Source organism: Ceratotherium simum, chromosome 11, assembly GCF_057802395.1.
Source record: "Ceratotherium simum simum isolate JZ-2026a chromosome 11, ASM5780239v1, whole genome shotgun sequence".
Lineage (NCBI taxonomy): Eukaryota > Metazoa > Chordata > Mammalia > Perissodactyla > Rhinocerotidae > Ceratotherium > Ceratotherium simum.
This window is the reverse complement of record NC_141910.1, coordinates 12,997,699-13,023,962: the sequence shown is the minus strand read 5'-3', so window position 1 is coordinate 13,023,962 and position 26,264 is coordinate 12,997,699. Positions and strand designations below refer to the sequence as shown.

At 46.0% G+C, this 26,264-nt stretch overlaps 2 protein-coding genes across 7 annotated transcripts; both read right to left on the bottom strand.

The window, feature by feature from the left end:
- Window positions 1-9,642: 9,642 nt before the first annotated feature.
- Window positions 9,643-17,667, bottom strand: LOC101402376 (N-acetyltransferase 8B-like). The gene is given in 3 exon segments (XM_087436565.1): window positions 9,643-11,116; window positions 11,119-11,649; window positions 12,090-17,667. Coding segments are annotated over 2 exon segments (702 nt in total). The 5' UTR covers window positions 11,576-11,649; window positions 12,090-17,667; the 3' UTR covers window positions 9,643-10,871.
- A 142-nt stretch (window positions 17,668-17,809) lies between these two features.
- Window positions 17,810-24,086, bottom strand: TPRKB (TP53RK binding protein). Of its 6 annotated transcripts, none has more exons than XM_087436567.1 (6): window positions 23,958-24,011; window positions 23,668-23,753; window positions 21,467-21,626; window positions 20,417-20,539; window positions 18,848-19,024; window positions 17,810-18,031 (listed from the first exon to the last, which is right to left on the bottom strand). In XM_087436567.1, the coding sequence occupies exons 3-6, from the start codon at window positions 21,605-21,607 to the stop codon at window positions 17,945-17,947; spliced, it is 528 nt and encodes a 175-aa protein (XP_087292693.1). In that variant the 5' UTR covers window positions 21,608-21,626; window positions 23,668-23,753; window positions 23,958-24,011; the 3' UTR covers window positions 17,810-17,944. The 6 variants fall into 6 exon arrangements, with proteins under 6 accessions (XP_087292693.1, XP_087292696.1, XP_014646905.2 ...); XM_087436570.1 differs by having other exon boundaries at window positions 21,467-21,566; window positions 23,958-24,008; XM_014791419.2 differs by lacking the exon at window positions 23,668-23,753 and having other exon boundaries at window positions 23,958-24,086.
- Window positions 24,087-26,264: the final 2,178 nt, after the last annotated feature.

Sequence of the window (26,264 nt, the reverse complement as noted above, 5' to 3'; positions counted from 1 at the left end):
CGGGGAGGGGGGAGCTCTCTCTTTTGCCCTCTGGGTCCCTGATGTGGGAGGCTTCTCGTTTGCCCCTCTTTATCCGCTCTCTGGGGTGCTCAGATGTTGATGGTAGCCCTGTGGCTCCTCTGAGTCCTCTGTGCGGGAGTTTCCCACTGGCTGAGAGAGTCCGAAGAGCCGGGGTTTCCCCGCCGAGGGCCGCCCCTCCCCCCTCTCTGGGAGCCGCGCGGACCGGGATCGCTGATCTGATGGGGAGGGAGAGGAGTTCTCCTTACCTCTCCCCACTTCCTCCAGGGGCCCAGCACGTTCTGCTCTCAGATGTGTGGCAGTGTGGATCCCTCTGCTCTAGGTTTTCACTGTCTGGGATTCCGTTGTTGGTCTGTGACTGTTGCTTTTGTTGTATCTTGTTGGGGGGAAGAGTTCACGGGAAAGCTCACTCCGCCATGATGCTGACGTCACTCTCTAAAGTTTTCTTTTTTTTTTTATTGTGAAATTTTTGTTGTACATTGTTTGTCAGTCACCATATAAATGCATCCCTCCACCCCTTGTGTCCACCCCCCACTCTCCTTGCCCTTGGTAACCACCAAAGAGTTCTATCTGTCATGTGTTGGTATATCTCCCACATATGAGTGAGATCATGCGGTGTTTGTCTTTCTCTTTCTGGCTTATTTCACTTAACATAATACCCTCCAGGTCCATCCATGTTGTTGCAAATGGCATGATTTTGTCTTTTTTTATGGCTGAGTAGTATTCCATGGTGTATATATACACCTCTTCTTTATCCAGTCATCAGTCAAGGGACACTTGGGTTACTTCCATGTCTTGGCTATAGTGAATAATGCTGCGATGAACATAGGGGTGCATAAGCCTCTTTGGATTGTTGATTTCAGGTTCATTGGGTAGATGCCCAGTAGTGGGATAGCTGGATCATAAGATATTCCTATTTTTAATTTTTTGAGAACTCTCCATATTGTTTTCCATAGAGGCTGCACCAGTTTGCACTCCCACCAGCAGTGGATTGGGGTTTCCATTTCTCCACAGCCTCTCCAGCATTTGTTGTTTTTTGTCTTGGTGATTATAGCCATTCTAATGGGTGTAAGATGATATCTTAGTGTGGTTTTGATTTGCATTTCTCTGATGATTAGTGATGTTGAGCATCTTTTCATGTGCCTGTTGGCCATCTGTATATCTTCTTTGGACAAGTGTCTGTTCATTTCCTCTGCCCATTTTTGGGTTGTTTGTTCTTTATATATTATGGAGATTAATCCCTTGTTGGATATATGGTTTGCAAATACTTTTTCCCAGCTGGCAGGTTGCCTGTTCATTTTTTTTTTTTTTGTGAGGAAGATCAGCCCTGAGCTAAAATCTATTGCCAATCCTCCTCCTTTTTTTTTCCCCAAAGCCCCAGTAGATAGTTGTATGTCACAGTTGCACATCCTTCTAGTTGCTGCATGTGGGACGCGGCCTCAGCATGGCCGGAGAAGCAGTGTGTCGGTGCACACCCGGATCCGAACCCAGGCCGCCAGCAGCGGAGCTCGCACACTTAACCGCTAAGCCACGGGGCCAGCCCCTGCCTGTTCATTTTGACCCTGGTTTCATTTGCCTTATAGAAGCTCTTTAATCTGATGAAGTCCCACTTGTTTGCTGTGCTTTCTGTTAATCTCTCATAGCTGTCTCCTCCCCCACCCCCAACATCCTCCTTTGTCTTTTTCTAAATCTATGTAAGGTGAAAACCTCTGCCATTTGTTGATAAACTCAGTTTCCCTGGTATGTCCCATGTACACGTTATTAAACTTTGTTTGATTTTCTCCTGCTATTCAGTCTCATGTCAATTTAATTTATAGCCCAGCCAGAAAGGACCCAGATTGTGTAGAGGATACTCTTCCTCCCCCTTCAGGGGATATATCCCAGGTTTGTAACTGCTTCCTAATCTAGGTGTACTATCTGGAAGAGGAGGGTGAAGGGTCTTTGGTTGTTGGAGAGTCCAATTCCCTGTACAGGAAGACAGTAAAGGATTTGGTCCTGTTACAGCCTCTGGAGGTCTCCCACCAGCTGGTCTAATGGTGGGGCCCAAGCTGGAGTATGTGTGTGAGATGGACTCTGAGGTGGGCTTTCCTTAGTCCCATGTTTCCTGATTTGGAGGAGCAGGTCCTCTTCATCAGAAAGATCTTGTAATATGGGAAGTATTTTTGAAGTCTTAGATTCAACCTTTAATCCTTCATTTAGACATAGTACCATGAAGCACTGGACACAAGGGATTTCTTCCATTTCTTGGTTCTTTTGCAAAATAGATCCAATTGTAGTATGGTGTTAACACTTAGGGTCCCATTTTCTGGCCAATCTTCCCCATCTTCCAGTGAATATCACAGCCAGGCTGTGTTACATAAAAAGATCATCTGCTCTCGGGTCAATGGGGAATACCTGAAGGCCTTCCAATTCTGGAGAATGCAGCCCATTGGGCTCTCCTCCATCTTGCTCCCCCCATATTCTAAGGTCTTTTCTTATGGCCTGTTTCCAACCTCCCAAGAGCAACTTGCATTGATTAGTGGTGACACAGATGCCACAAGGTTTTGCCCAGAGGTTTAGCACCTAGGCTAGTAGGTGCTAAACCTCTGGGCAAAACTAGGCTCAGGCCAAACTAAATCCTTAAAGGGAAAATAAAACTGGTGGACACTGGGTTTCACCCAGGGACCACTGATAGGGAGGGCAAGGAAATAAAAAGGAGACCTAGGAGTGCAAAAAGCCAGACTGTGGAAAAACAAGATTAATGTCAAGCATCCTCGACAAAAAGAAACAAACAAAAACAGACTCAGCAACTCCAGAGGGGGTTTAACTCCATCTAAGGGGATGGCTCCTCTGATCACAGGCACAACACAAAGACAGACTCAGTGACTTCACGGGGGGCCTTGAACCCCCACCTCATCACTCCAGAGGAGACTCAATCTCCAGATGGGACTCGAACCCTGTTAATGACTAGTCAACAGGGATTGCTCCCGTTTACCAGAACCGAGCATCGGTCCTTCTGGAGTGGCCGGGTCATGCAATCCTTCAAACAGAGGGGACTCTCACTCCCCTGAGCCAGGCTACCTCCAAACGGGGACTCGAACCCCAAAGCCAGGCTCCAACAGGCAAACTTCGTGAGAAACTTAAAGAAATAACTTTTTTTTTATTTTTTAAAGATTTTATTTATTTATTTATTTTTCCCCCAAAGCCCCAGTAGATAGTTGCATGTCATAGCTGCACATCCTTCTAGTTGCTGTATGTGGGATGCCGCCTCAGCATGGCCGGAGAAGCGGTGCGTCGGTGCGGGGCATCTGAACCCGGGCGGCCAGCAGCGGAGCGCGCGCACTTAACCGCCAAGCCACGGGGCCGGCCCAAGAAATAACTCTTATAGCCGTGCCATGGGGTTGTCACCACTCTCCTCCATTGAAAGATCCTCCGAGCAAAGCACTCAGTGCGGCCACTGGATCTCCAAATAGCGCAGCAACATCAAGCCAGCAGCACAAGCACCACCAAGGGGTAGGTCACTTTGTGGTCACCAGATTTGTTACCAAAACCAAAGTGGGTTCGTCTCCTGGTGAGTTAAATCAGACTCTCCACCAGAAATAGCTGTCACACAAAGTAAGATATATTTGCAGCAAATAGGAGACCACGCAGAATCATTTCCAAAGTCATGGCTTTCCTTGAACAAAGGGAAGCAGACACCTTTTATTTTGGATGGAGAAGGAATATTCAAAAGGGAGAGGTGCAGGCTCAGTTAGAAAACATGTTTCCACATAACACTGCAGGTTATGGTAATAAGGCCTAAATTCCTCCTGGAGAGATCTTAGCATTCAAAATAAGGCAAAGGTCATGGATGTAGCTCTTGTGTTGAGGCTTGGTCTGGTTCAAGGCGTTTGGTTATTGCATCTCCTTTACATAACAAAAGGAAAAAAAACAATTTGGAAAAACAGTAAAATCCTTCCAAAACATGCTGGAGTTCTGGGAATTAGTTGGTGACATCCTCACAGGCTGATGTGGCTTTCTCAAAACCCAGTGGCCTCACTTAACATTCAGGCTTTTTATCTTTCCTCATAGCCATGAACAATGATGTTGAGGATTTATTGTAATGAAAAAAAAAGGTCAAAATACAGCACCAAGCAATAAAAGATTATAAAATGGTATATTTTAATTCACTTTTGCAAAAATGTACCTTACAAATAATGTATATGTACAGCAGGCAGAGAGAAACGTCTGAGTGATTTCACCAAATGTTGGCAGCAGTCGTCTCTGGAGAGGGGACTTACGCGTGATTCTCCGTGTGAGAGAGGAAGGCTCGACGTCCCGGCACACTTTTAGAGGATGAACCTGAGTCCTGAGAATCTACCTGTCTCTGCCTCAGCCAATTCTGAGAGGTGAAGGGACCCCACTGAGACTGTGGACGCCTAAAGGGAAGGTGGGGTATTAGTTCATCCTACGAGTTTATTTTTTAATTAACCATATTATTTTATTTATTTATTTATTTGGTGAGAAGATTGGCGCTGAGCTAACATCTGTGCCCATATTCATCTGTTTTGTATATGGGATGCCACCACAGCATGGCTTGATGAGCGGTGTGTCAGTCCGCACCTGGGATTCAAACAAGCGAACCCCAGGCCTTTGTAGCAGAGCACGAAACTTAACCCCTAGATCACCAGGCCGGCCCCTAATTAACCATCTTAATGTGTACAATTCAGTGGCATTTAGTGCCTGAACAATGTGATGTAACCCCCACCTCTATCAGGTTGCAAACCCCTTCCCCATTAAGCAGTCCCTCCTTTTTTCCTCCTCTCCCAGCCCCTGGCCATCAGTAATCTGCTTTCTGTCTCTGTGGACTTACCTATTCTGGATATTTCATTGAAATGGAATCATGCAATCTGTGAAGTTTTATGTTCAGCTTCTTTTACTTTATGTTTCAAAGGTTCACTCATGTTGAAAAAGCGACAGTACTTCATTGTTTTTGATTCATTATTTTCAGTGCTGCTCAGTCGATTCAGACCCCTAGTGGCCCTGTGACAGCAGAGAGGAACCCTCCCCTGTCTTTTTGCACCATCCTCTCAACTTCCAGTGCCACATCAGGCATGGCTCTGCTGCTAATCACAGGATTTTCATGGCCAATTATTTGGGAAGTGAGTGGCCAGGTCCTTCTTCCTAGTCTGTCTAAGTCTGGAAGCTCCGCTGAAACCTGTCCACTATGGGTGACCTTGCTGGGATTGGGAATACTATGGCAGGCATAGGCTTCAGCATCACAGCATCACGCAGCCACCACAGTAGGAAACCGACAGACCGGTAGGGTGGTTGCCTGACTGGGAAACAAACCTGGGCTGTGGTGGGGAGAGCACCAGATTGTACCCATTAGACTACCAGGGCTGGCATTCTATGGCTGAATAATATTCCGTTGTATGGAGAGACTGCAATTGTTTATTCATTCATCCACTGGTGGACATTTGGTTTGTTTCCACCTTCTGGCTGTTGTGACAAGGGCTGCTGGGAACACTCCTCCACAAGTAGTTGTGTGAACACCTGTTTTCAATTCTTTGCCCATAAACCCAGGAGAGAAATTGCTGGGTCATGCTGTAATTCTGTGTTTGACATTATCAGAAACTGCCCAACTGTCGTCAAAGTGGCTGCACTGTTTTACTATCTACCTCAGCACATCTGCCTGGCACGTAAAGGGAGAGAGACAGCTGCTATTCACTGAGGAATTAGCAGCCTGGCACCGTGAGAAAGCTGTTTTCCTGCGCTGTACTATTTGATATTCACGACAGCCTAAGACTAAGGTTGATATTAAGGTTTCCATTGTACAGCTGGGAAACCGAGGCCAGAAAGCTGAGCTGTCTGGCCCGAGCCTCCACAGAAGGTGGCAGGGTGGAACTCAAGCCTGGGCAGCTCTGACCCCAGGCCTGCTCGCTGTGCTGTTTCAGAAGCACATGCTGACCCCACAGGCAGGTTCTGACAAGTGTGTGGTGGATTATGAATCAGTGTCAAGTACCGTAGGTGAGGAGAACCAGCTCTGTCTGGTGGGTGTGAGATTCTCCCCCGAACCCCATCATGTCCATCTATCACCAGTGGTTGGGCTGTACTTGACCCAATTCCAGTACGTCACTAAGGCTCTGTTCTTTCTTCAAGATCCAGTTTAGTGCTGCCTTCTCCATCAAGACTTCTGACCTCTCGCAGCCAGACAGACTTGTATCTGCTCCTCCTTTGATATCTCTGCACTTCTCATTAAGTCTTTATATTGCTGTTAATTTGTTACTTGCTTAACAAGTAACTGTAAACCTATGACAGTTCATTAGATGCAACATCAACAGTTATAAGTCCCCTGATAAATTATTTTATTCATTTTCTATTACCCATAGGGGCTTGATTATAATAGGTGATTTTATTTTTGGAACCACTGTTATTCCACGAGCTGTGGGGTTTGAGAGGAGCATGTCAATGGAATCCCACACTTGCATCTATGAAGAACATTCCCCTCCTGGACCAGCCCAGCCCAGAAATGGAGCAGTGAGAAGGCAGGTAGACAATCAAGCGGCAGTCCTTTTTGGAAGTCTCAGGAAGAAGAAAAAAGCCAACCCAGGTTCATTTAACTGAAGCTCCTGTAAAGAACACTGTCTCCTCTGACCTCTCACCAGGGCTCTCATACCCCAGCCTCAGGTCAGTGCCCCGGACTTCCACTGAGAACTCATGATGGACAGGAGATGAGTGAGAGAAAAGAACAGCAAATCACTTCAAGGGGAAAGAGGGTAGAGAGACAGGAAGATGTTCAGAAATCCTAGGACAAGGATTCCAGCACTGTAGAAATATTCTCTAACCTAACATATTAACTAATTCTTTGAGAAAGGGAGATGGTATCTGGGCCCTACACTCATACTAGGATAACTCAAGCAGATTTAATAGATATGGATTATCAAAGGGATTAATTAAGAAGGTGTGGGTGGACAGAGGCGACAAGGGATGCTACAAGAACCAGGCGTATTACTGCCCAGAGGCCTGAACTGAGGCGGAAGCGAAAGGCACCAGGAACCCGACACTCCTGAGGAGGAGCTGAGGAGAGCAGGCTACTGTGAGAGGTCTGGGACAGAGCCAGCCCAGGGGACCTCGCGGGGAGGGGGCCTCACTCTCTTCCTCCCTCCAGTCTCCTGCCAGCCTCCTCCCTCCACACACGCTGGTGAAACCCAAGCAGAAGCCAGGGGGAAGGAGGGACCTCTTGCTGGTACATAAAACCTCAGCCTCAGATTGAACAAATTGCTTATTAGCTGAAGAAAACTGAAGGCAAGTTTAGAGTCAGTCTTCTAGGTTTTCTTATGTGGGTCTAACTCTCTGACCTCTAAAATTATCTTGACCTCATCCTCCTTTCTTCCTACATTCTAGAAACTATCAGTTCAGACACCTGCCCAAGAGGTCCCTGTACAAATCACAAATCTGCATTTTGCTGTTCCCTGAAGCCACTGCCTCCCCTCTGCCTGCATTCCCACAGGCCTGCAGGACCCACTGCCCACAGCCCCAGGCAGCAAAACCACTTTCTCCCCTGCCCTCCCCTCCCATTCTCTCTCTCTAACACACACACACACACACACACACAGATACACACAGACACAGCAACACCCTATGTCTGCCAAGGTTCCAGGACCACAGGCACTGACTATGACTTTTCGATCCCTCAGGAGTCAGTTTGTCTCTTGCTCCGCAGCAGAAGGGGACAAAGGTGTCCTCAAGGCGTCTCCTATCAGGGGCTTGGGGTTAAAGGTGGCACCTCCCTCCCCCAGTCTGTGTGGTGACAGCTGACTCATGGCCTGGCAGCAACTCTCCCAATAATATCCGCTCATCATCTTTGCTCTCTCCAACATTTTCTAAGCTCCGTTAGGAATTAGAGCCATCTCAACTCTTCCTTTTTTTTTACTAATTTTTGTAAACATGAATTTCACATAACACAAAATTAGTGCAAAGTGTACAATTCAGTGGCATTTAGTACTTTCACAACGTTGTACAACTACCACCTATATCAAGTCTCAACACATTTTCTTCACCCCAAAAGAAAACCTGCACTCATGAAGCCATCGCTCCCCATTTCACCTCCCTGAAACCCCGGCAACCCCCTAAACTGTCTTGATAACCTCCTTTGGAATTTCAACATCTAGGCCTCAGGTCTCATGGTAACATTCCATAATGATCAAATCTGTTGCCTGGGTCTGAAGCACCAGTTTAACTTCCTGTTCCCTGTAGCCCACTCTCTTCACCCAATACCCTCCTCCAATTCACAAACACAGGCACATTCACTTCTCCAGCTGGGGGCCCCTTACTTGAATCCTTCTGGAAAGACCTGCTTAAAACTCCTTTGGCAGTGAGTGTGGATTTGGTCTGGGAAGATGAGCCGAGGAGTCACCAGCCAGGGCACAACTGGCCTCTGTCCCCAACTGTTAGAGCTCATCAACACCTTGTAAGGGACGACCAGACAAGAGGGAGCACCGACCAGCAGAGGGGACCCCTGACTTCCTCTGCCTGAGGAAAAGCGAGAGGCGCATGGGAGGCTGGCTGCCATGTTACATTTAGAACAAACTGTCCAGGATTAATATTAATGTGATATAATTAATCGTGTGGTGTAAAAGCTTCATATTCACACTTCTTAATATTCTTCCAGGCAATGTCCTGCTGCTGGTCTGGGGACCACCCTTGAGTAGCAAGGGAGTAAATAGGAATAACGGCCAGAATAAAAGTAGCATGAACTGCTTCCTCCCTGTCCAACCACTTATCTCTGCCACTCAGCTGAAAAGGGAGGGAGCTGTACAAGGAAAGATGGGTCAGGGAGATGGAGGAAGCACATTCCAGGTAGAGGGAACTGCATGCAAAAGGCATCAAGCAGAAAGAGAGCTTCCGTTTTGAAAGAACCAGAAGCAGCTCAGCGTGGTTGGGCAGTGAGTGCAGGGATCTGAGCAGCGGATGGACAAGTTCCATTCCTCGTCGTGAAATTTCAGGAGCAGAAGCCCTGTCCCCTCTGGGGAGCCGTCTACCAACGAGCAGGTTGGGTGCCCTTTAGATGTCTTACTTCGGTGCCCGCAACTTTCCAATCTCCACACTTATGACAATGTATTTACATTTGACCTTCCGTGGTCTCTCAGCCCCCTCTGCCCTGTAAAACCCTGGAGGACATGCTCCAGGTCTGATGGGATTAGTAAAATCATTTCATTGTTATTTAAGAAACCTATCCAACCATCAGGACCTCTGTAGGCCTCTGATCTACAGCATCAGCTTGTACTCACTTCGAAACTCCTCCAGAGCGGCCGCCTCCCTGGGCCGGGAGAGCTGGTGGGAGCAGCAGAGGCTGCTGCCTGTGTCTTCCTGGTCCCCTCAGAGATCCCGGGCCTGAGGCCCCACCATTCAATACACGCTGGGACCACAACTAGGGAGGCAACAGAAGCTTGATTGAAACAGAAGCAGGGGCGCACCTGAACAGGTCATTTGGATGGAGGAGTTTTCTGAGAAGCCTGAGGGGAAGGTGCAGAGGCAGCAGGCCTGGAGGACGTATATGGCCTGGCAGAGGGGACTGTGGGGGACCCCCAAGGCCAAGGAGAAAGAAAGCAAAATGGAGAGGACAGAGTTGAGGCCCGTGGTCTTGGGCAACAAAACACGAATGTTTGGAGCCACCTCATGACTTGGTGACAGGTCCCCATTCAGGTGAAATGTGCCCAGAACAGTGCCAGTTGGCAGGATTGGGCTGGCTTGTGGCCTGGCTGACCCTTCAGAGGATATAAGCTATGAGCAGGGGACACTGCCAGGAGAGAGAGGGCCCCAAATACTGCTGTGTGTCACACAAAACCACACTGAAAGGGCACCTGGACTTCCTGGGTCATCAGGGGACTCACCAGATCCTGGGACTCAGCCTCTGGGTTGGAGGACCTGGTGAGAGGCTCTAGACCACATTGGGGCTCACCAGGTGCTGGTGACACCCCAGCTGGGAAGGGTGCACGGTGCTGCTTAATCAGCACACTTGGCCACTGTGTCAGAGGCTTCTGGGCCCAGAGGTCAGGCCTGAGGCACCTGGGGCAATCTGGAGTCTCTGAGCATTTGGGGACAGAGGTGGGGTCCCACGTGTGGCAAATCTGAGAAACTTGCCAATCCCATTTACTCTCCCTGGACACGCACCTTCCCGGCCTCCCTTCAAGCATGTTGGGGCCGCGAGACTGGGGTCTGGCCAGTGGGATATGGGTTGTGCCTCTTCTCGGTCTAGCCCCTGTCAACATCCCACACTCTGTCCCCAGACGCCTTCTTCCCCTTCAGCAGCAGAGACCTTGGGGTCATAGCAGATTGATGGCATCCTTCTCCTCCACACCCCTCTGCCACGTGGCTTTCAGCTTCTCTCATAAAGCGGTGGGTCCATTTCTGTCCCCTGACTCTGGGATGTCAGCAGAGGTGACACCTGCAGAAGGTGCAAACAGCACTGGTTTGTTTCTGGTTTGCTTTTTCCCCTCTGCCCTTGCCTTAAGACCACATCTAGGTGCGCCTGCTGGAAAGCAGAGTCCAGTCACCCTGTCACATCAGCCAACCCAGGACACATGAACAAGGCTATCTGAGACCAAAAGAGCTGCCCAGCCAAAATGCTGACCCACAGACTCATGAGCTAAAGACATGTTTATTATTATACCATGCGTTTTTTTTTTTTTTGACAACATTTTCATGGCAGTAGATAAATGAAACACTAGACCCCAAAAAGACTGAATGGAGCAGAGCCACCTGACCCCCAACCACACTGGGTTCCAACGTGAATGAGCAATAAGTGATTCTGTGCTGTCACAGTGAGATTTCAGATTTGGCCTGTTCCTGCAGCAGAGCTGATCTTCCCGACTAGTCCACCAGAAGACAGATCAGAGGCCCCGTCTCTGCCCCAGTGCCTGAGAGACCTGAGCAGAGGGTAGGTGGTAGAGGAAATGAATTAAAGGGACAGCCATTAGCCTGCAGCACATGGAGAAGAACGTCTGGTGGGTCTTCTGGAAGCCCATGCTCTGGTAGAGGGCCAGGGCAGAAGACTGCATGATGGTGGTGTTGAGGATGACTTCACTGTAGCCCTGCTCCCTCGCAAACTGGAGGACAGTCCTGACCAGGGCTTTGCTATCCCCTGACCACGGTGCTCCAAGGCCACACTGAGGTGAAGCAGCTCCAACTGCCCCTTCCCCAGGGTGGGCTCCTTAATGCGCAGAGCTCCCACCATGCCCACCACCTGCCCTTTGGCCTCAACCATCCAGAAGCAGGAGCCACGCTCACTGAAGTAGGATTTGGTGATGTCAGACAAGTCTGTCTGCAAAGACTTGACTAGAAACTGGGTCCAGGAGTATTTGGCCAGAAGCCACAGGGCAGCGAGGAGGGTGACGCTGGCCATGAGGGCCAGGAACCAGGAGCCAGAGACCAGGAAAAGCGCGACGGGCCCTCCAAGCAAGAGCACCAGGGTTCGGGGCAGCTTGAGGGTGTGGAGGAAGGTGGTGGGGACGTGCTCGGCCAGCCCCTGGGAGAACAAGGCCAGGACTGGTTTGCGGTCGCTCTCCTGGTATTTGCGGATGTGATAAGGAGCCATGGGAGCCTTCTTGTCGGAGTCTCCAAAGCGACCAGAGAGAGAGCTTGGTGTCCCTGCACGCCCTCCCGGCAGCCCTGGGGAGACACAGGAAGCCATGTAAGTACTGCCATATGAGTGCCGCCATCTTTCCACCTCCCTGGTACAGGGGAGACCCTTCTCTATGGCGTGTCTTTCCACTTTTGCCTGAGAGGAAGTAGGCCAGAGCCACTGGGAGAAGATGTAGGGTCAGAAAGACCTGCAATTCAGCCTGGCTGCATCCCTTTCAAGCAGTGTGACCTTGGGCATGTCACTTAACCTATCCTAGCTCTGTGTCTTCATCTGTAGAACAGGGTAAAATAAAAACCTGCATTCTGGAATTCTTTTGAGATTTTAATGAAATAACATATACAGAACCCCCCATCCACCCTCCTTCCCCTTTTACTAGCTCTCAGCTTCTTGGTACACTGGGGTGGACATCCTTGCAGCAGTGAAACCACATGACCCCACCCTTTGGTCCCTCTCCCAGGGATCACACCTTGAAGGAATCTCCTGTGTCCAAGCACATGTTTCAGCAAAGGTTCCTTCCCCTTTGATTGCAAATCTTTAGCCTGCTGTGGTAGCAAAGAGCATAACACCAAAAATGGTCCAGCCCTGAGAGCCAGTGGAGGGTCTGTGGCTCCAGGCCACAGTCAGAGCACTGTCCTTCCACCCATGTCCTCTCACCTGCTCCCACAAGAGTCTTGAGTGACCAAGGTGTCCTCAGCTCGGCCACTGCCCTCAGCCTCCTACCAGCGTCCAGGAGAGACTGTCCAGGGCCTGCTCCACCTCTGGGGAAGAGGTCCTACCTAGATGGCTGCCTCATTGGCTGGCTCCTGGATGTTTGTTAATCATCAACCCAGGATCAAGGAGCTGGGCTTTGTAGGGCAGAGAGCCCATCCTCCATTCACCTGTGTGTCCATCAGGGAATTAGCCTGAGGGGAGAAGCAAAGTCTGGAACTGCTCACGGGTCCTCACTGTAGTGGACAACCTAGATCCTTCCTCCCATGGTGGTTCAGGCCTTGAGCTGCACCCACCTGGCCCCTCGGTGCTCTCTGATGTGCACCCTCAGCCCCTCCACTCAGCTGCGAGGAGCCTGGGGAATGCACCCCACTCCCTGTGCTCTGAGGCCAGAGTCCAGGTTCCTTGGCTGGGCACACTGGGTCCTTCACAGGTGGACTTCTCCCTGCCTGGTCTTCACCTGCTCCAAAAACATTGATCCTTGGCAGTTCCCGGCACTTACCTCACCAGGCTCCACCTCCCTTCATTTGCTCATTCATTCGTTCAACGTATTATTCTATATGCTTTATCTGCCATGTGCCAGGTGTCCTTTTCAGCTCCGACAATGGTGACACAGAGCTGACGGGCACCGGTATAATGTGCAGGTGGTGTGTGTTCTGCTTGTTGCTCAGAGCCTGTAAGATAACTGTTGTTAGTTTGCACTGAGATGTAGCAGTAACTGAGACAGGCAAAAATAAAACAAAACAGGAAAATCCCTTCTCCATGCAACTTTGATGTTCTCATGGGGGGGGGGATGCTTTCCTTCCACAAATTAGCTTGCATCTCTCTCCACATGCCCTCACCTCACAGACCAATTGAGTCCCTAGCTTTATATTCTCATGGCTTCCTGAAGCCACAGTCACCATTACAATCAGGCATTTGTTCTATATCCCATGCTTATTTGAGGCCATGGACCCTGTGGGCAGTTGGATTAAGCAGAGAGCTTGGCAGGTGCACGTCCCTCCCTCCAAGAAGCTCCTCAGAAGCTTTGGGTGATTGGGTGACATGTGGCCCCCTCTCCCACTTGGGGCAAGGGGTGGGCAGGAGATGTACCAGTTGCCCTGAGAGAGTACAATGGGGGCTTCCAGGGAGGACACTGAGCAGAGATGGGAAGGAGGGGTAGGCCTCAGCAGGCCGAGTGAATGGGAGCATTGCAGGCTGAGGGAACAGAGGCATGAAAACCATGAGGTAGGACAAAGTCAAGCATTTCAGGGAAAGGTGGCGACATGGCCACAGACAGAGGGTGAGGGTAAGAGCAGCAGGGGCCTGGCCATGAGGGCCTATGGTCCAGATAAAGGAATTTGACTCTATTCCAAGAGCACTTGGAGGCCATTATATGCTATTAGCTTGGGAGTGACACATCCACGGATGTGTGTGTATGTGTGTGTGACTCTGTCTACATATGGAGAAGGGATGGGAAGAGGCCAGAACAGGAGGAGATATCCCTCCACACTCCCCCGACGCTAGTGCAGCTGTCCAGACAAGAGGGCCCCAGGTACAGATATGCAGGTTACTTACCGTACAGGAGCTTCTGGCCAAGGAGGGCAAGTGGGAACTGAAATCAAGCCTTACTACTCGCACTAAGCTGTGAGCCTGGACACAGAGCTGAATCTGGCTAAAGGAAAAGGAACCTTTTTCTTATTTGCTCAAAGGCATCGCTGCCCACTGAACTGTGCATCCAATGGGCTGTGTCTCTGTGAAGGCGATGACGGTTCTATGTTCACAATTGAGCCATCTGGGCTAGCTGGAGCCCTCAAAAGAAAGTGGTGGCTTGGACCACAGTGGGGTGATGGGGATGGTGAGAACTGGCCCAACTGGAGGTGCGTTCTGGAGGCAGAAATGGCAGAAGTTAGTAATGATCTGAAATGGAATGAGGAGGAAGGGGTCAGAGGTGACAGCCAGGTTTCTGGCAATAGCATCTATGAGGATGTTGGGGAAAGACTACACTTGGAGAGAAAGATTATGATGGCCCTAAAGGTGTCGTCCTGCAGCTTTCCTAATGGGAAATCAGAAGCTGGCAGCTGGAATCCTGGCCTGTGGATGGAAACCGCTGAGTTTCTGGATCGTGGGCCCCAAAAAGGCCAGAGTAGAGTTGAACTAACATGAAGTCTGGGTGGTGAGTCAGGGGCATGTCTTACCTAGTTTTCAGTATATTTCAATATTACTGAAACATTTCAATGTTAAGCAAAATTTGAACTAGGAGTCAAAAGGGGAGAACAGAGGGTTCCAAAGTACAGCTGAATATTCCTAATGAGTCTGTGGAATATTAACCAGTCAGAAACCTCACAGTGCAGCCAAGGGGCCAGAGGTCTGTGATCTGTCCCCCCTCGCTCTCCCTGTGTCCTCAGGGGCTTCTGTGGCTTCCTCAAAACCCAGTGGCCTCAGTTAACATCAGGCTTTTCATCCTTCCTCACAGCCATGAACAATGATGTTGAGGATTTACTGCCTTGAAAAACAACTCTCAAAGTACAGCAACAAGCAATAAAAGGGTATAAAACAATGTTTTAAATCATTTTTGGTAAAATGTACCTTAAAAATAACATATACGCACAAGCAGGCAGAGAGAAAGTCTGAGTGATTTCACCAAATGTTGGCAGCCGTCGTCCCTGGAGAGGGGACTCACGAGTGACTCTCCGTGTGAGAAACGGAGGCTGGATGTCCTGGCACATTTTCAGATAAACTGAGGGTTGGGAATCTACCTGTCTCTCCCTCAGCCAACTCTGAGAGGTGAAGGGGCCCCGCTGAGACTGTGGACGCCTAAAGGGAAGGCAGCGGGTTAGTTCATCCTGAGTTTAACCACATTAATGTGAACAATTCAGTGGCTTTAGTACCTTCACCATGTGATGCAACCCCCACCTCTATCAGGTTGCAAAGCATTTTCATCACCCAAAGGAAACCCCTTCCCCATTAAGCAGGCCCTCCCTTTTCCCTCTTCTCCCAGTCCTTGGCCACCACTAATCTGCTTTCTGTCTCTGTGGACTTATGTATTCTGGATGTTTCCTGAAATGGAATCACGCAATCTGTGAACTTTTATGTTCAACCTCTTTCTCTTTACGTTTCAGGGTTCACTCATGTTCTAGCACATGTCAATACTCCATTATTTTTAGTGCTGCCAAGTCATTTCCAACTCCTGGTGACCCTGAGTACAGCAGAGCAGAACCCTGCCCTGTCCGTTTGCACCATCCTCTCACCTCCTGGTGCTTTATCAGACAACGCTTCAGTGCTATTCATAGGGTTTTCATGGCTAACTTTTTCGCAAGTGGGTGGCCAGGTCCTTTTTCCTAGTTTGTCTTAGTCTGGAAGCTTCACTGAAACCTGTCCACCATAGGTGACCCTGCTGGGATACCAGTGGCATAGCTTTCAGCATCACAGCAGCACGCAGCAGGCACAGCAAGACAGAAGGGTGGTGTGGTTTCCTGACTGAGAAATCAACCTGGGCTGCAGTGGTGAGACTATGAAATCTTAACCACTAGAGATTTTCTGCTTGAATAGATTCCCCTGTACAGAGAGACTGCATCTGTTCATCCAGTCGTCCATTTTGGACATTTGGGTTATTTCCACTTTCTGGCTCTTGTGAATAACACTGCTAGGAACATTCCTGTAGAAGTTGTCTGTGAACACGTTTTCAATTCTCTCACTATATACCTAGTGGTGGAATTGCTGAGTCATGTGGGAATTCTACATTCCATGTTTTGAGGACCTGGAACCAAGACTGAGTTACCACAGTGTAAGGGTCTTTAATCCCCCATGTGCTCCCCACCACACTCAAAGCTACTAGAATTGCTCATAAGCTTGGGGCCTATTTTTCAGGTTAATGGCTTGCAGGCTGTTTCAGGTCTCCTGCTGCCATCCTCATTCTGCTTTTCCCCTTGATGACCTAATTCCACAAGACCTTGTCTGCAAACCCCAGGAGTCAGATCCTTTGCTCTGGGATCTGTTCTGGGATGGCATGCACTCCTCTACTCCTGGCTGTTTTGCTGACTGCAGCGCCATCTGCACTAACGTCAGAAATCCAGTAAAGCATAACTTTCTAGTTTAGTTGGATTCAGAATAAGCAAAGTTGGTATTCATCAAATTTGCTTCTTCTTCATATTTTCATAATCCTTTGTGCCAGTTATCTCCCACTTTTTCCTCCAGATCACGCTTCACCCATCCCCACTTTTATCTCTGTCCTGGGAGGCCAATCTATATATACAGCAAGAGGCCACCCCATCCTCTTGGCTTCTGCTTGGGTTTCACCAGTGTATGTGGAACAGGGAGGCCCAGGTATTTCCTCTTCTGGCCCTCTCCCTCCCAGGTCCCCTTGGCTGGCTCTGTCCCTAGACATCTGAGGGCAGCTTGCTCTCCTCAGCTCCTGGTACCTCTCCCTCCCACCTCACTTCAGGCACCATGGGCAGTAACACTCCTGGTTCCTATAGTATCCCTTGTCCCCTCTGCCCACCCACACCTTCTTAATGAGTCCCTTTGATGAGCCCTATCTATAAAATCTGCTTGAGTTATCCTAATCTGAGTGTTGGGACCTGATACTGTCTCTTTCTCAGAGAATTAGTTAAGAGACTATTTCTATGGTGCTGGAACCCTTGTCCTAGGATTTCTGAACATCTTACCTGTTTACCTTCTTTCCCCTTTAAGTGATTTGCTGTTATTTTCCCTCACTCATCTCCTGTCAGTCTTGAGTTCTCAGCGGAAGTCCAGGGCGCTGACCTGAGGCTGGGTTATGGGAGCCCTGATAAGAGGTCAGGGGAGATGGTGTTCCTTCCAGGAGCTTAAGTTAAATGAATCTGAGTTGGCTTGGTTTACACTAGCTGTATGATTTTGGGCAAGTTATTTATTATTTCTATGATCTTTTAGTTGCCGTGTGTATAAGATGGGGGAAATAACAGTATCTACCTCATAAGGTGTTGTGAGAATTAATTAATTACATGAATTTTTGCATATAAAACACTTTTAGAACCAGGAGGCTTGGAAGGGGAACGTTGGAGTAGCCAGAAGTCAAGGCAGGAATATGAGCTGATGGATATAAAAACTACTAAGGCAAGCACCTAGTACACTGTAGGCGTCTAATAAATGTTTGCAATTATTATCCCTATTATATAAAAATAAAATATATTTGAATAGAAAACTAGAATAACAAATAATAGTAACAGCGTTTATCTTTTAAAATATTAAGAGGTAGGACTAGGAATTTCTTTTTTTCAAGGAAGATTGGCCCTGAGCTAACATCTGCTGCCAATCTTCCTCATTTTTTTTCTTTTTTCTCCCTAAAGCCTCCAGCACATAGCTGTATATCCTAATTATAAGTCTTCCACTTCTTCTATGTGGGATGCCGCCTCAGCATGGCTTGATGAGCTGAGTAGGTCCGCGCCCAGGATCCGAATCGGCGAACCCCAGGCCGCCGAAGTGGAACATGCGAACTTAACCACTGCACCACTAGGCCAGCCCCGGAATGTTTTTTTTAATACCATTCTGTGTTTTAAAATTTTCTACAATGAACATATATTAATTTTATAATCAGGAAAGGAAAATCAATGTTTTGTATAAATGGTGAAAATTTTTGTTAGTATTTCTGTCATTTCACAAAACATCTTTTGTTGACATTCTACAAATGATACCATCCAATAATGTCCTGATACTTTCTTCTTGTGAAGGCAGTTTATATATCTGTAAAAATAAAAGACAAATTATGACATACTGGTATATTCATGCACTACTTATTTTCATCATTCAAACATGTATAAGTAAAATTATTTACCATTCAATTATTGGGTTAATGGTATGAAATCACAAATCACAAATGCAATTAAAATATGCAAAGTAGATGACAATTCATCACTTATGTCAAAAGTTCCCTTTAAACTGCAATTATTGTGATAACTCTCTGAACCTACAAACCAAATGTATACCAATGTTAAAAGCATACATCTAGACGTTAACTTCACACTTCATTTATTTTACATTTGAAATGTACTATGTGAGCCTGATATTTCAAGTTATCTATTCTTTCTTAAAGTGGAGAATGCTTTTGTCAACTAAGTCTCTAATTATATTTTACATAAATCTGCATCTTTCAACTCTTTGCATCTATAACCATTTTTCAAGTAATTTTTAATTATATTAACCTTTCTTTTTTTTAAAATTTTTTGTTTACTGCAGTGACATTGGTTTATAACACTGTATAAATTTCAGGTGTACATCATTATACTTCTATTTTTGCATAGTTTACATCATGTTCACCACCCAAATACTAATTACAACCCATCACCACACACATGTGCCGAATTATCCCTTTCACCCTCCTCCCTCCCCCCTTCCCCTCTGGTAACCACCAATCCAATCTCTGTCTCTATGTGTTTGTTTGTTGTTGTTATTATATTAACCTTTCTTAAAAGCTCAAAAAACATAAGTATCGGTGATCAATAAGCAAACAGCATTATAATCCTCATTTATTACACTTTCTAAAAATATGGATTTACAAACCTTTTTGACTTCTGTAATATTTGTTATTTCAGGAAGGTTTTTCAGAGAAACCTGATGACCTTCTACCTGAGATATTAGGTATTCTTGATTTATTTGTTTTTCTCCCTCTTCAATGTAAACAATTAGAATTGAAGTGTCATTTGCTGAGACACCAAATTTTTTCAAAGCCTCTGAAATCTAAGAGGGAAAAAAACGACAATAAAACCAACAGTTTCTAAATCTGAAACATTTCCCCATCTGCCCTCTTCCCTGGTCAGATTCTTATTTTTCATACCCTAATGATCCTCTCTGCCTACAGTTTTCCTCTTCAACAGTCCCTTTCTAACATCTACCAGTTATGCCTTTAGAGTACTCCCTGCTCAAAGCTGCACCCTATTCCTATGGAATCAAGCCCAGACTTCTTGGCAGGGCACACGAACACTCCCTCTCTCTGGCCCTAATTGACCCTCTTGCCATGCCCTCCTGGCCTTCTAGCCAGTCTGGACTGTTTGGGGATCCTGTCATATTTCATATTTTTTTTGCCTGTGCTCACACTCTGTCCTCCACCTGGAGTGCCCTCATCCTTCAAGGTCCAGTTCAAATGTCACTTCCCACTGTACCCTCCTCCCTACACAATGAGTAGCTTCTTTGGTGTTCCCACAGACATGAATTATCATTCTCATTATACCATTTATCTTAGAGCACTTGAATTTCTGTCTTATCTGCCTTCCTCAGGCATATTTGCTGAGAAAGAAGAAACAAATATGTAACTGTAGAACTGTTACTGGAACAAAGACAAGCTCAAAAGATGTTTACTGAATTGAATAGTCTCTTGAATTACTTCAAATGATCTCAAAGAAACAATAATTATCTGGTAAATTTTCTTCCACATACTAAGGAGTTCTATTACCATGCTAACTGCAGTTTATAAACTTTTCAAAATCTTTATTTTAAATCATGCCACAGGTTTCCTAATTTTTCTCTTGATGACAATATTTGGTTGTGTTATAGTAGTAATGTAAAACTTCATCAGCAAAATTGCAGTTGTTTTTTTTTTTATGTGCCACAGATTGGATGTCTTTAGCTCAGTAACTGATTACTATCAGCATCTCAAACCACACACTCTTCCTGTGCACTGGGTGTGTGAGTGAGCATGTATAAAGGCTGTTCTAGGTACCAGGCAGTACCTTCTGGTATATAGAAAAGACATGGATTCTATCCTCAAGTTTACAGGGAAAGTGAAAGATGTACATGATATCACACAAATATCCATGTCTAATGTTTTACCATTTAGATTTAGATATCATTTAGTGAGATCTTCCTGACCCTATATGGTAAGGACAGATAAAACTATCCTCATTTAATTTAGCTGAACTTTTGTTTATGCCTATGTGAAGTGAGTCAAAAGCTTATCTGTCTAGCAACAGGCAGTGCTAACCCCCAACTCTCTGTCCAGAGCTCTCTTCACCATTACTTTGGTTTGTAACTAACAAAAGGCTTACAGGAATTTAGCCTCCAACCCAGCATTGGGAAACACACATGCTATCATGACAAGCTCAACAGAAATAAAGTAAGTTCCATACTAATTACATTGTTATTTGGGGAAAGGTTGAAAATAATTTCAGTAGAAAGAGTTCTTGTCTTCATTTTCCCCAATTTGTAGAGGTGAACTGCTTTGTTTGCTGCCACAAGTATCTGAAACGGATCGACAATCTACCAAAGAGAATAGAAAAAATTACACACAGAGAACCCAGAGCACTCTGAAGATGCGTGCCCTATCTCATGGTAACTCCAGTGTCAGGCTATTTTACTTCATCACAATTCCTACGGACTATATTTTTAAAATTACTATCTCGAGAGCCTGGGTGTTCAGAAACTCACAGAATGTTAAAGGGGCAAGTAACTTAGACAAATAGCAAAAATTTTTAAAATAACACTTACTGAAGGCTAATATTATGGGGAAGACCATATTCTAAATATTTTTACCAGTATTACTTTAATTCTCAAAACTACCCTATGAAATCCATATTACTGTTCATGTGCAATAGATGAGGAAACTGAGGCAAAGAATGTCTAGATTTGAATCCCAGCTCTGTCACTTACCACCAGGGGAACTTCAGCAAACTCCTTAGCGTTTTATCTGTTAGATGCAGATAATCATATACTTACCTCATAGGGTTGTTGTGAAGATTAAGTGAGTTAGTATATGTAAAGCACTCAGAACAATGCCAGGAACAGAGTAAGCACTATATAGAGGTTGGCTACCACTTGCTCAAAGTCATAATAAATGGCAGAGCTGGGATTAAGTCCTGGTAACGTGATTCCACAGTGTGTGCTCTTAACCACTATGCGATGCCTCCTTTGCAGAGATTTTCTAGTTCAGATGAGAAGATGGAGATCCAGGCATCTGCCATTACATCAGAGCCAGGACACAACCTTCCACATTTCCTAGGGCAGGGCCTGGCACTTTGGCTTCTATTCATTGTTAAATTCAAAGTTGGCTAAATATGACTCCATTCCACAGGTTGGACAAGAATTTTTTAACTGAAGATGACAATTCTAGGCTAACCTATAACATCATGAAAAATGAACATATTCTTAAACACCCCATAGAACTTACTCATTCTCACTTGTACTTACCACTGCAGGGTTTATTAATGAACCATCAATAGCACCTTCCATGGCCTTTTTTCTCAAGTCTCCAGCATTTTTTACATCTTTAAATAACAGAAGGGTCACCCTGCATTCGGGAAATAGGTCCAGCTGATGTGTTAACTGCATTTCATAGATAAGCAGGATTCTATTAACCAAAAAACCAAAAGACTTCTTTTGTTTAAAAGTTAACATTATGATTCATTAACAAATAAATATCCTTGCTAACAATTAAATAAATTAAAATAACTTTAATAATAAGATGATAGAACTGTTAAACTAGAAAAATCCATCCCCAAAGCACATCCGGCATCCTCATGAGATGTCTTCCTAACCATGCTAAGCTGTTTCTAGCTTCCGTTATCATTCCCAGCAAAGGATCAAGGTTGCTGCCTGGTCCCCTGGTTGTACAGATGAGGCAGGCTCTGATGCATGGCTGAGGGGCAGCTTCCCCAACAGACAACTAGGAGCAGAATACCAGGAATGTTTAGACCACAGGTTACTTACGGTATTAATGAACCTCACTCCGACTCAGCCTTTTTAGCTTTCTGATCTCACAATTTTATTTACATTTTAGCAGAACATAAACACAAATATTAAGAAAATAATTTTATAGAAGTATGACATGACTCAAAGATATTCATTTCACACATGGAATTTAAGCAGAGAGGATAAAATTATTAAATAATCAATAATATTGACCCTTTCTTAGACATAAGTTTAACAAGGAAAGGACAGGACATATACAGACATAAAAAAAGCATAAAGGACAAACTGAATAACTAGAAAGACATAACCATATCCTTGAATGGAAAAACGAAGTATTGCAAAAATTTGATCTTTAAAACAATTTCAATCAAAATCTTAATGAGATATTTAGGTGAGGCAATTTGATAGGTTCATTTTATCCTTTTACCTGGTAGGCTACCTTTCTAGGACTCTTTCTCCAGGATAAATTGGAAATCTGAGGATTTATGTACTAACATGGCCCTCTCATCATCCTAACAGTAATGAGTTGAAAACAACCTATCTAGCTAATAACAGGAGATTGGCTGTGACTAGAAAACCATTAAAAACTGCTGTCTTTGAGAGTAGTTAAGGATGTGTGAAAACAGCAATAAATAACATTAAGTAAAAACATCCGATTGGAAAACAAAACATAAAACGTCGCATAAATTGTGGGGTTTTTAAAAAGGTGCACAAAAAGAAAAAACATTGGAAGGAAAATACACCAGAAGTTATCTCTGACTTGGTGGAATTACATATGACTTTTTCTGTTACAACAAGGAAAAAAAAATTTTGTAATGCCCTGGCATACAGCAGTTCAATCTTTATTGTCATGATAATGTCCACTGGAAAAAAAAAAAGACACATAAAAATATAACAAATATATTCCCAATTATAAAAAAAGATACAGAAAACAAAAACATGAAGGAAACGCACCAAAATATGGGCATCTTGGGTAGTAGGACTACAGGCAATTCCTACTGCCCCCTATAAAAGGTATTTTTGTGTGTATGTTCTGAATTTCCTACAGTGAACACACAAAATAGAATAAGTACACATAATCAGGGAAGAAAAAAAATTTTTGTGTTTTTTGTTTTTACACTAGGGGAAAAAGGACCCCTAGCAAACGTCAAAATAGTTTTTACACGTAATTCACTCACTTAGGCCAGAAACTTGCAATCATCGTTGGACACCTACCTCTCACTCAAGTCCCATATATAATCCATAAAGGCTTGTCAATTTTACCTTTTAAATATTATTTTGACCCGTCCACTTCTTTCCCACACCCAATTGCCACCACCCCAGGCCACCACCTCTCATCCACAGCTGTGGCCTCCTAGGAGAGATCGCCTCACAATTCCGGCCCTTCTACCACCCAGTCTCCACCAGGCAGAGTGATCCTTTCAAAATGTAAGCGGGCTCTCGTCCTTCCGCTGCTCTTTGGATAAAGCCCCAACTTGACGGCACGGCGCTGCAGACGCTAAGCTCCGGGCCTTTCCGCCCTCTCCTGCGCCCGAGCGCGCTCTCCGCCCCGCCGCCCACGGCCCTCAGCTTCCGGTGGCCTAGCTCGCCCGCACGCTGCCGCCTCGCACAGGCAGTTCCCTGACCCGTTCCTCCCCCCTCCAACTCGCCGTGAAGAGTCCCTTCACCAGGGCGCCCAGAGCCCGGGACCAGGTCCCTACCACACGCGCTTCTTCTTAGGCCTGGGCACAACTTCAGGGACTCCGGCGCTCGTCAGTTGTCTGTCTCCCCACGAGACTGTGCACCCCTAGAAGGGAGACCGAGCCTACCATTGCCGCGCTGCATAACCAGGGCCCGGCCTCCGGAGACGCTTGATAAAGGGCGGTGGGAACCACAGGCGTCGTCTCGAAAATACACGGTCACAGCCGCCCGCGGCCGACCTTCCCGCTCCCCCACCTCCAGCCCACTCCTCCCACTAGGACCGGCCCCCTGGCGCGCCGGGAGCACTCACCGCCGCGGCACCCGTCCGTCTCGGAAGACCCACCCCTCGGAAACAAAGCCCTCAACTTCCGGAAGCTCGGCCGCAGCAGCGTCCTGTCGCCGCCCTCCCCGAGCCCATAGCTTCCTTCCGGACGCCTGCCGGAGGAAGGTTCCGGGTCGCCGTCCCGCCCGCCCTTCTGCAGGCCGTTTCCCCAGCGTGAGTCCGGTAGCGGACGCGAAAAGAAGCCAGAGCTCCGTCCGTCACTTCCGGCGAGAAGGGCGGAAAGGATCCTTGCGCCGGGGGCCGGAAGCTGGGGTCTGGGCGCGGGTCTCAGCCTTGTCCCTAAGCAGTGTTGGGCCTTAGACGAGACGTTCTCATTTTCTTCCTGTGCAAAGAAAAGTATTGGTCCAGATGACCTCTACATAGTCTCTGCTGCTCGAGATCGAACCGTTCTTTTTCGGGGAAGGCGGAACTCAGTTTCTTTTTTGCCTTCCATTCCATCATTTAGAGACAATCTCCTGAAGCGGGATCCGCGATTTGCCTCGGGTACTCACGCGATAGGTGACAATATCTTAAAGAAATCAACCTCCTCCCTCATCTAGCAGGATCATAAATGTGGTTTGTCGTCCTTAAATGTATCAGCCTCCAAGAGAGGAGGTAATCTCCTAAACAGGCTGTAGAGAATTATTTTCCATGTTCTTTACGGTTGGGGCTCATCTTGGTCTATACTTTTCTTTACACAGTAAAACGAGTAACAAATACAGCGGTCAGGTGGATATGATAAAAAGTAGAGAAAATGGGGAATGCCAGGCTGTGGGTATTACTGTTTTAAATAGGATAGTTAAGAAAGATCTCACCTAAAAGGGCCATTTGAACAGTCACTGGAGGAGGTCTGGAAGCAAGCTCCGTGTATCTAGGAGAGCAGCATTCCAGGCAACCAAGAGAGTTCAAAGGCTCTGAGACATACGGCCTTAGTCTATTTAAGGAGCAGCAAAGAGAACCGTGTGGCTTGAATACAGTGGGAATATATATGGAAAAAAAAATTATTCTGACAAATTGGTATCCAGATTATATAAAGGACTCCTACAACTAAAAAATAATAAGAGAAACAACCTAATTAAGAATATTTGAACAGGGGGCCGGCCAGGTGGTGCAAGCAGGTAGGTGCACGCGCTCTGCTGCAGCGGCCCGGGGTTTGCCGGTTCTGATCCCAGGTGCGCACCGACGCACTGCTTGTCGAGCCATGCTGTGGTGGGGTCCCATATAAAGTGGAGGAAGATGGGCATGGATGTTAGCCCAGGGCCAGTCTTCCTCAGCAAAAAGAGGAGGATTGGCAGATGTTAGCTCAGGGCTGATCTTCCTCACAAAAAAAAAAAAAATATTTGAACAGACACTTCACAAAAGATACATGAAAGGCCAATAAATACATGGAATGATAACATCATTAGTCATCAGGGAAATGCAAATTAAAAATACTGAGATACTACTACACACCCATATGATGACTAAAATTTAAAAGACTGGTAATATCAAGAGTTGTCAAACATGCAGAACAACTGGAATCCTCATATACTGCTGGTCTGAATATAAAATAGTATAACCACTTTAGAAAAGAGTTTGGCAGTTTCTTAAAAAATTAAATGTATACTTACCGTACCCAGCAATTTGACTCCTTGGTATTTACCCAGGAGAAATGAAAATGTGTCCACACAAAGCCTTGTACATAAATGTTCACAGCAACTTTACTCATAATGGCAAAAACTGGAAACAACCCAATGCCTAACAACATACCAATGCATAAACAAATTGTGGTAAATTTCATACAATGAAATACTACTCAGTAATAAAAAGGAATGAACTACTGCTACTTATAACAACAATACTTGCAACATCTAAAAATCTAAAAACATGCTCAGCAAAAAAAGCAAGAAACTAAAATTATGTAACTGTATAATTCTATTTCTATAAAACTCTAGGAATTACAAATTTATTCTAGAGTGACTGGAAGCAAATTAGTGGTCGCTAAGAATGGGGGAGTGGAAAACAGTGCCTCGAAAGACCCCAGAGGAACCTTTGGTGAAGCTGGTGTTCTGTACCTTGATGTGGTTTTAGTTACAAGGGAGTATGAATTTGTTAAAATTCATCAAATTATGCACTTTAAAAGAGTACACTTTATAGACTATAAACTATGCCTCAATAAAGTTGATTAAATAATAGAAAAAATAATTTTAAAAAGTTGTCTTAGTTCATAGCAGCTTGTTTGTAACCACCAAAAGCTGGAAACAACCCAAATGTTCATCAAGTGAATGAAGAAACAAATTGTATATCCATACAATG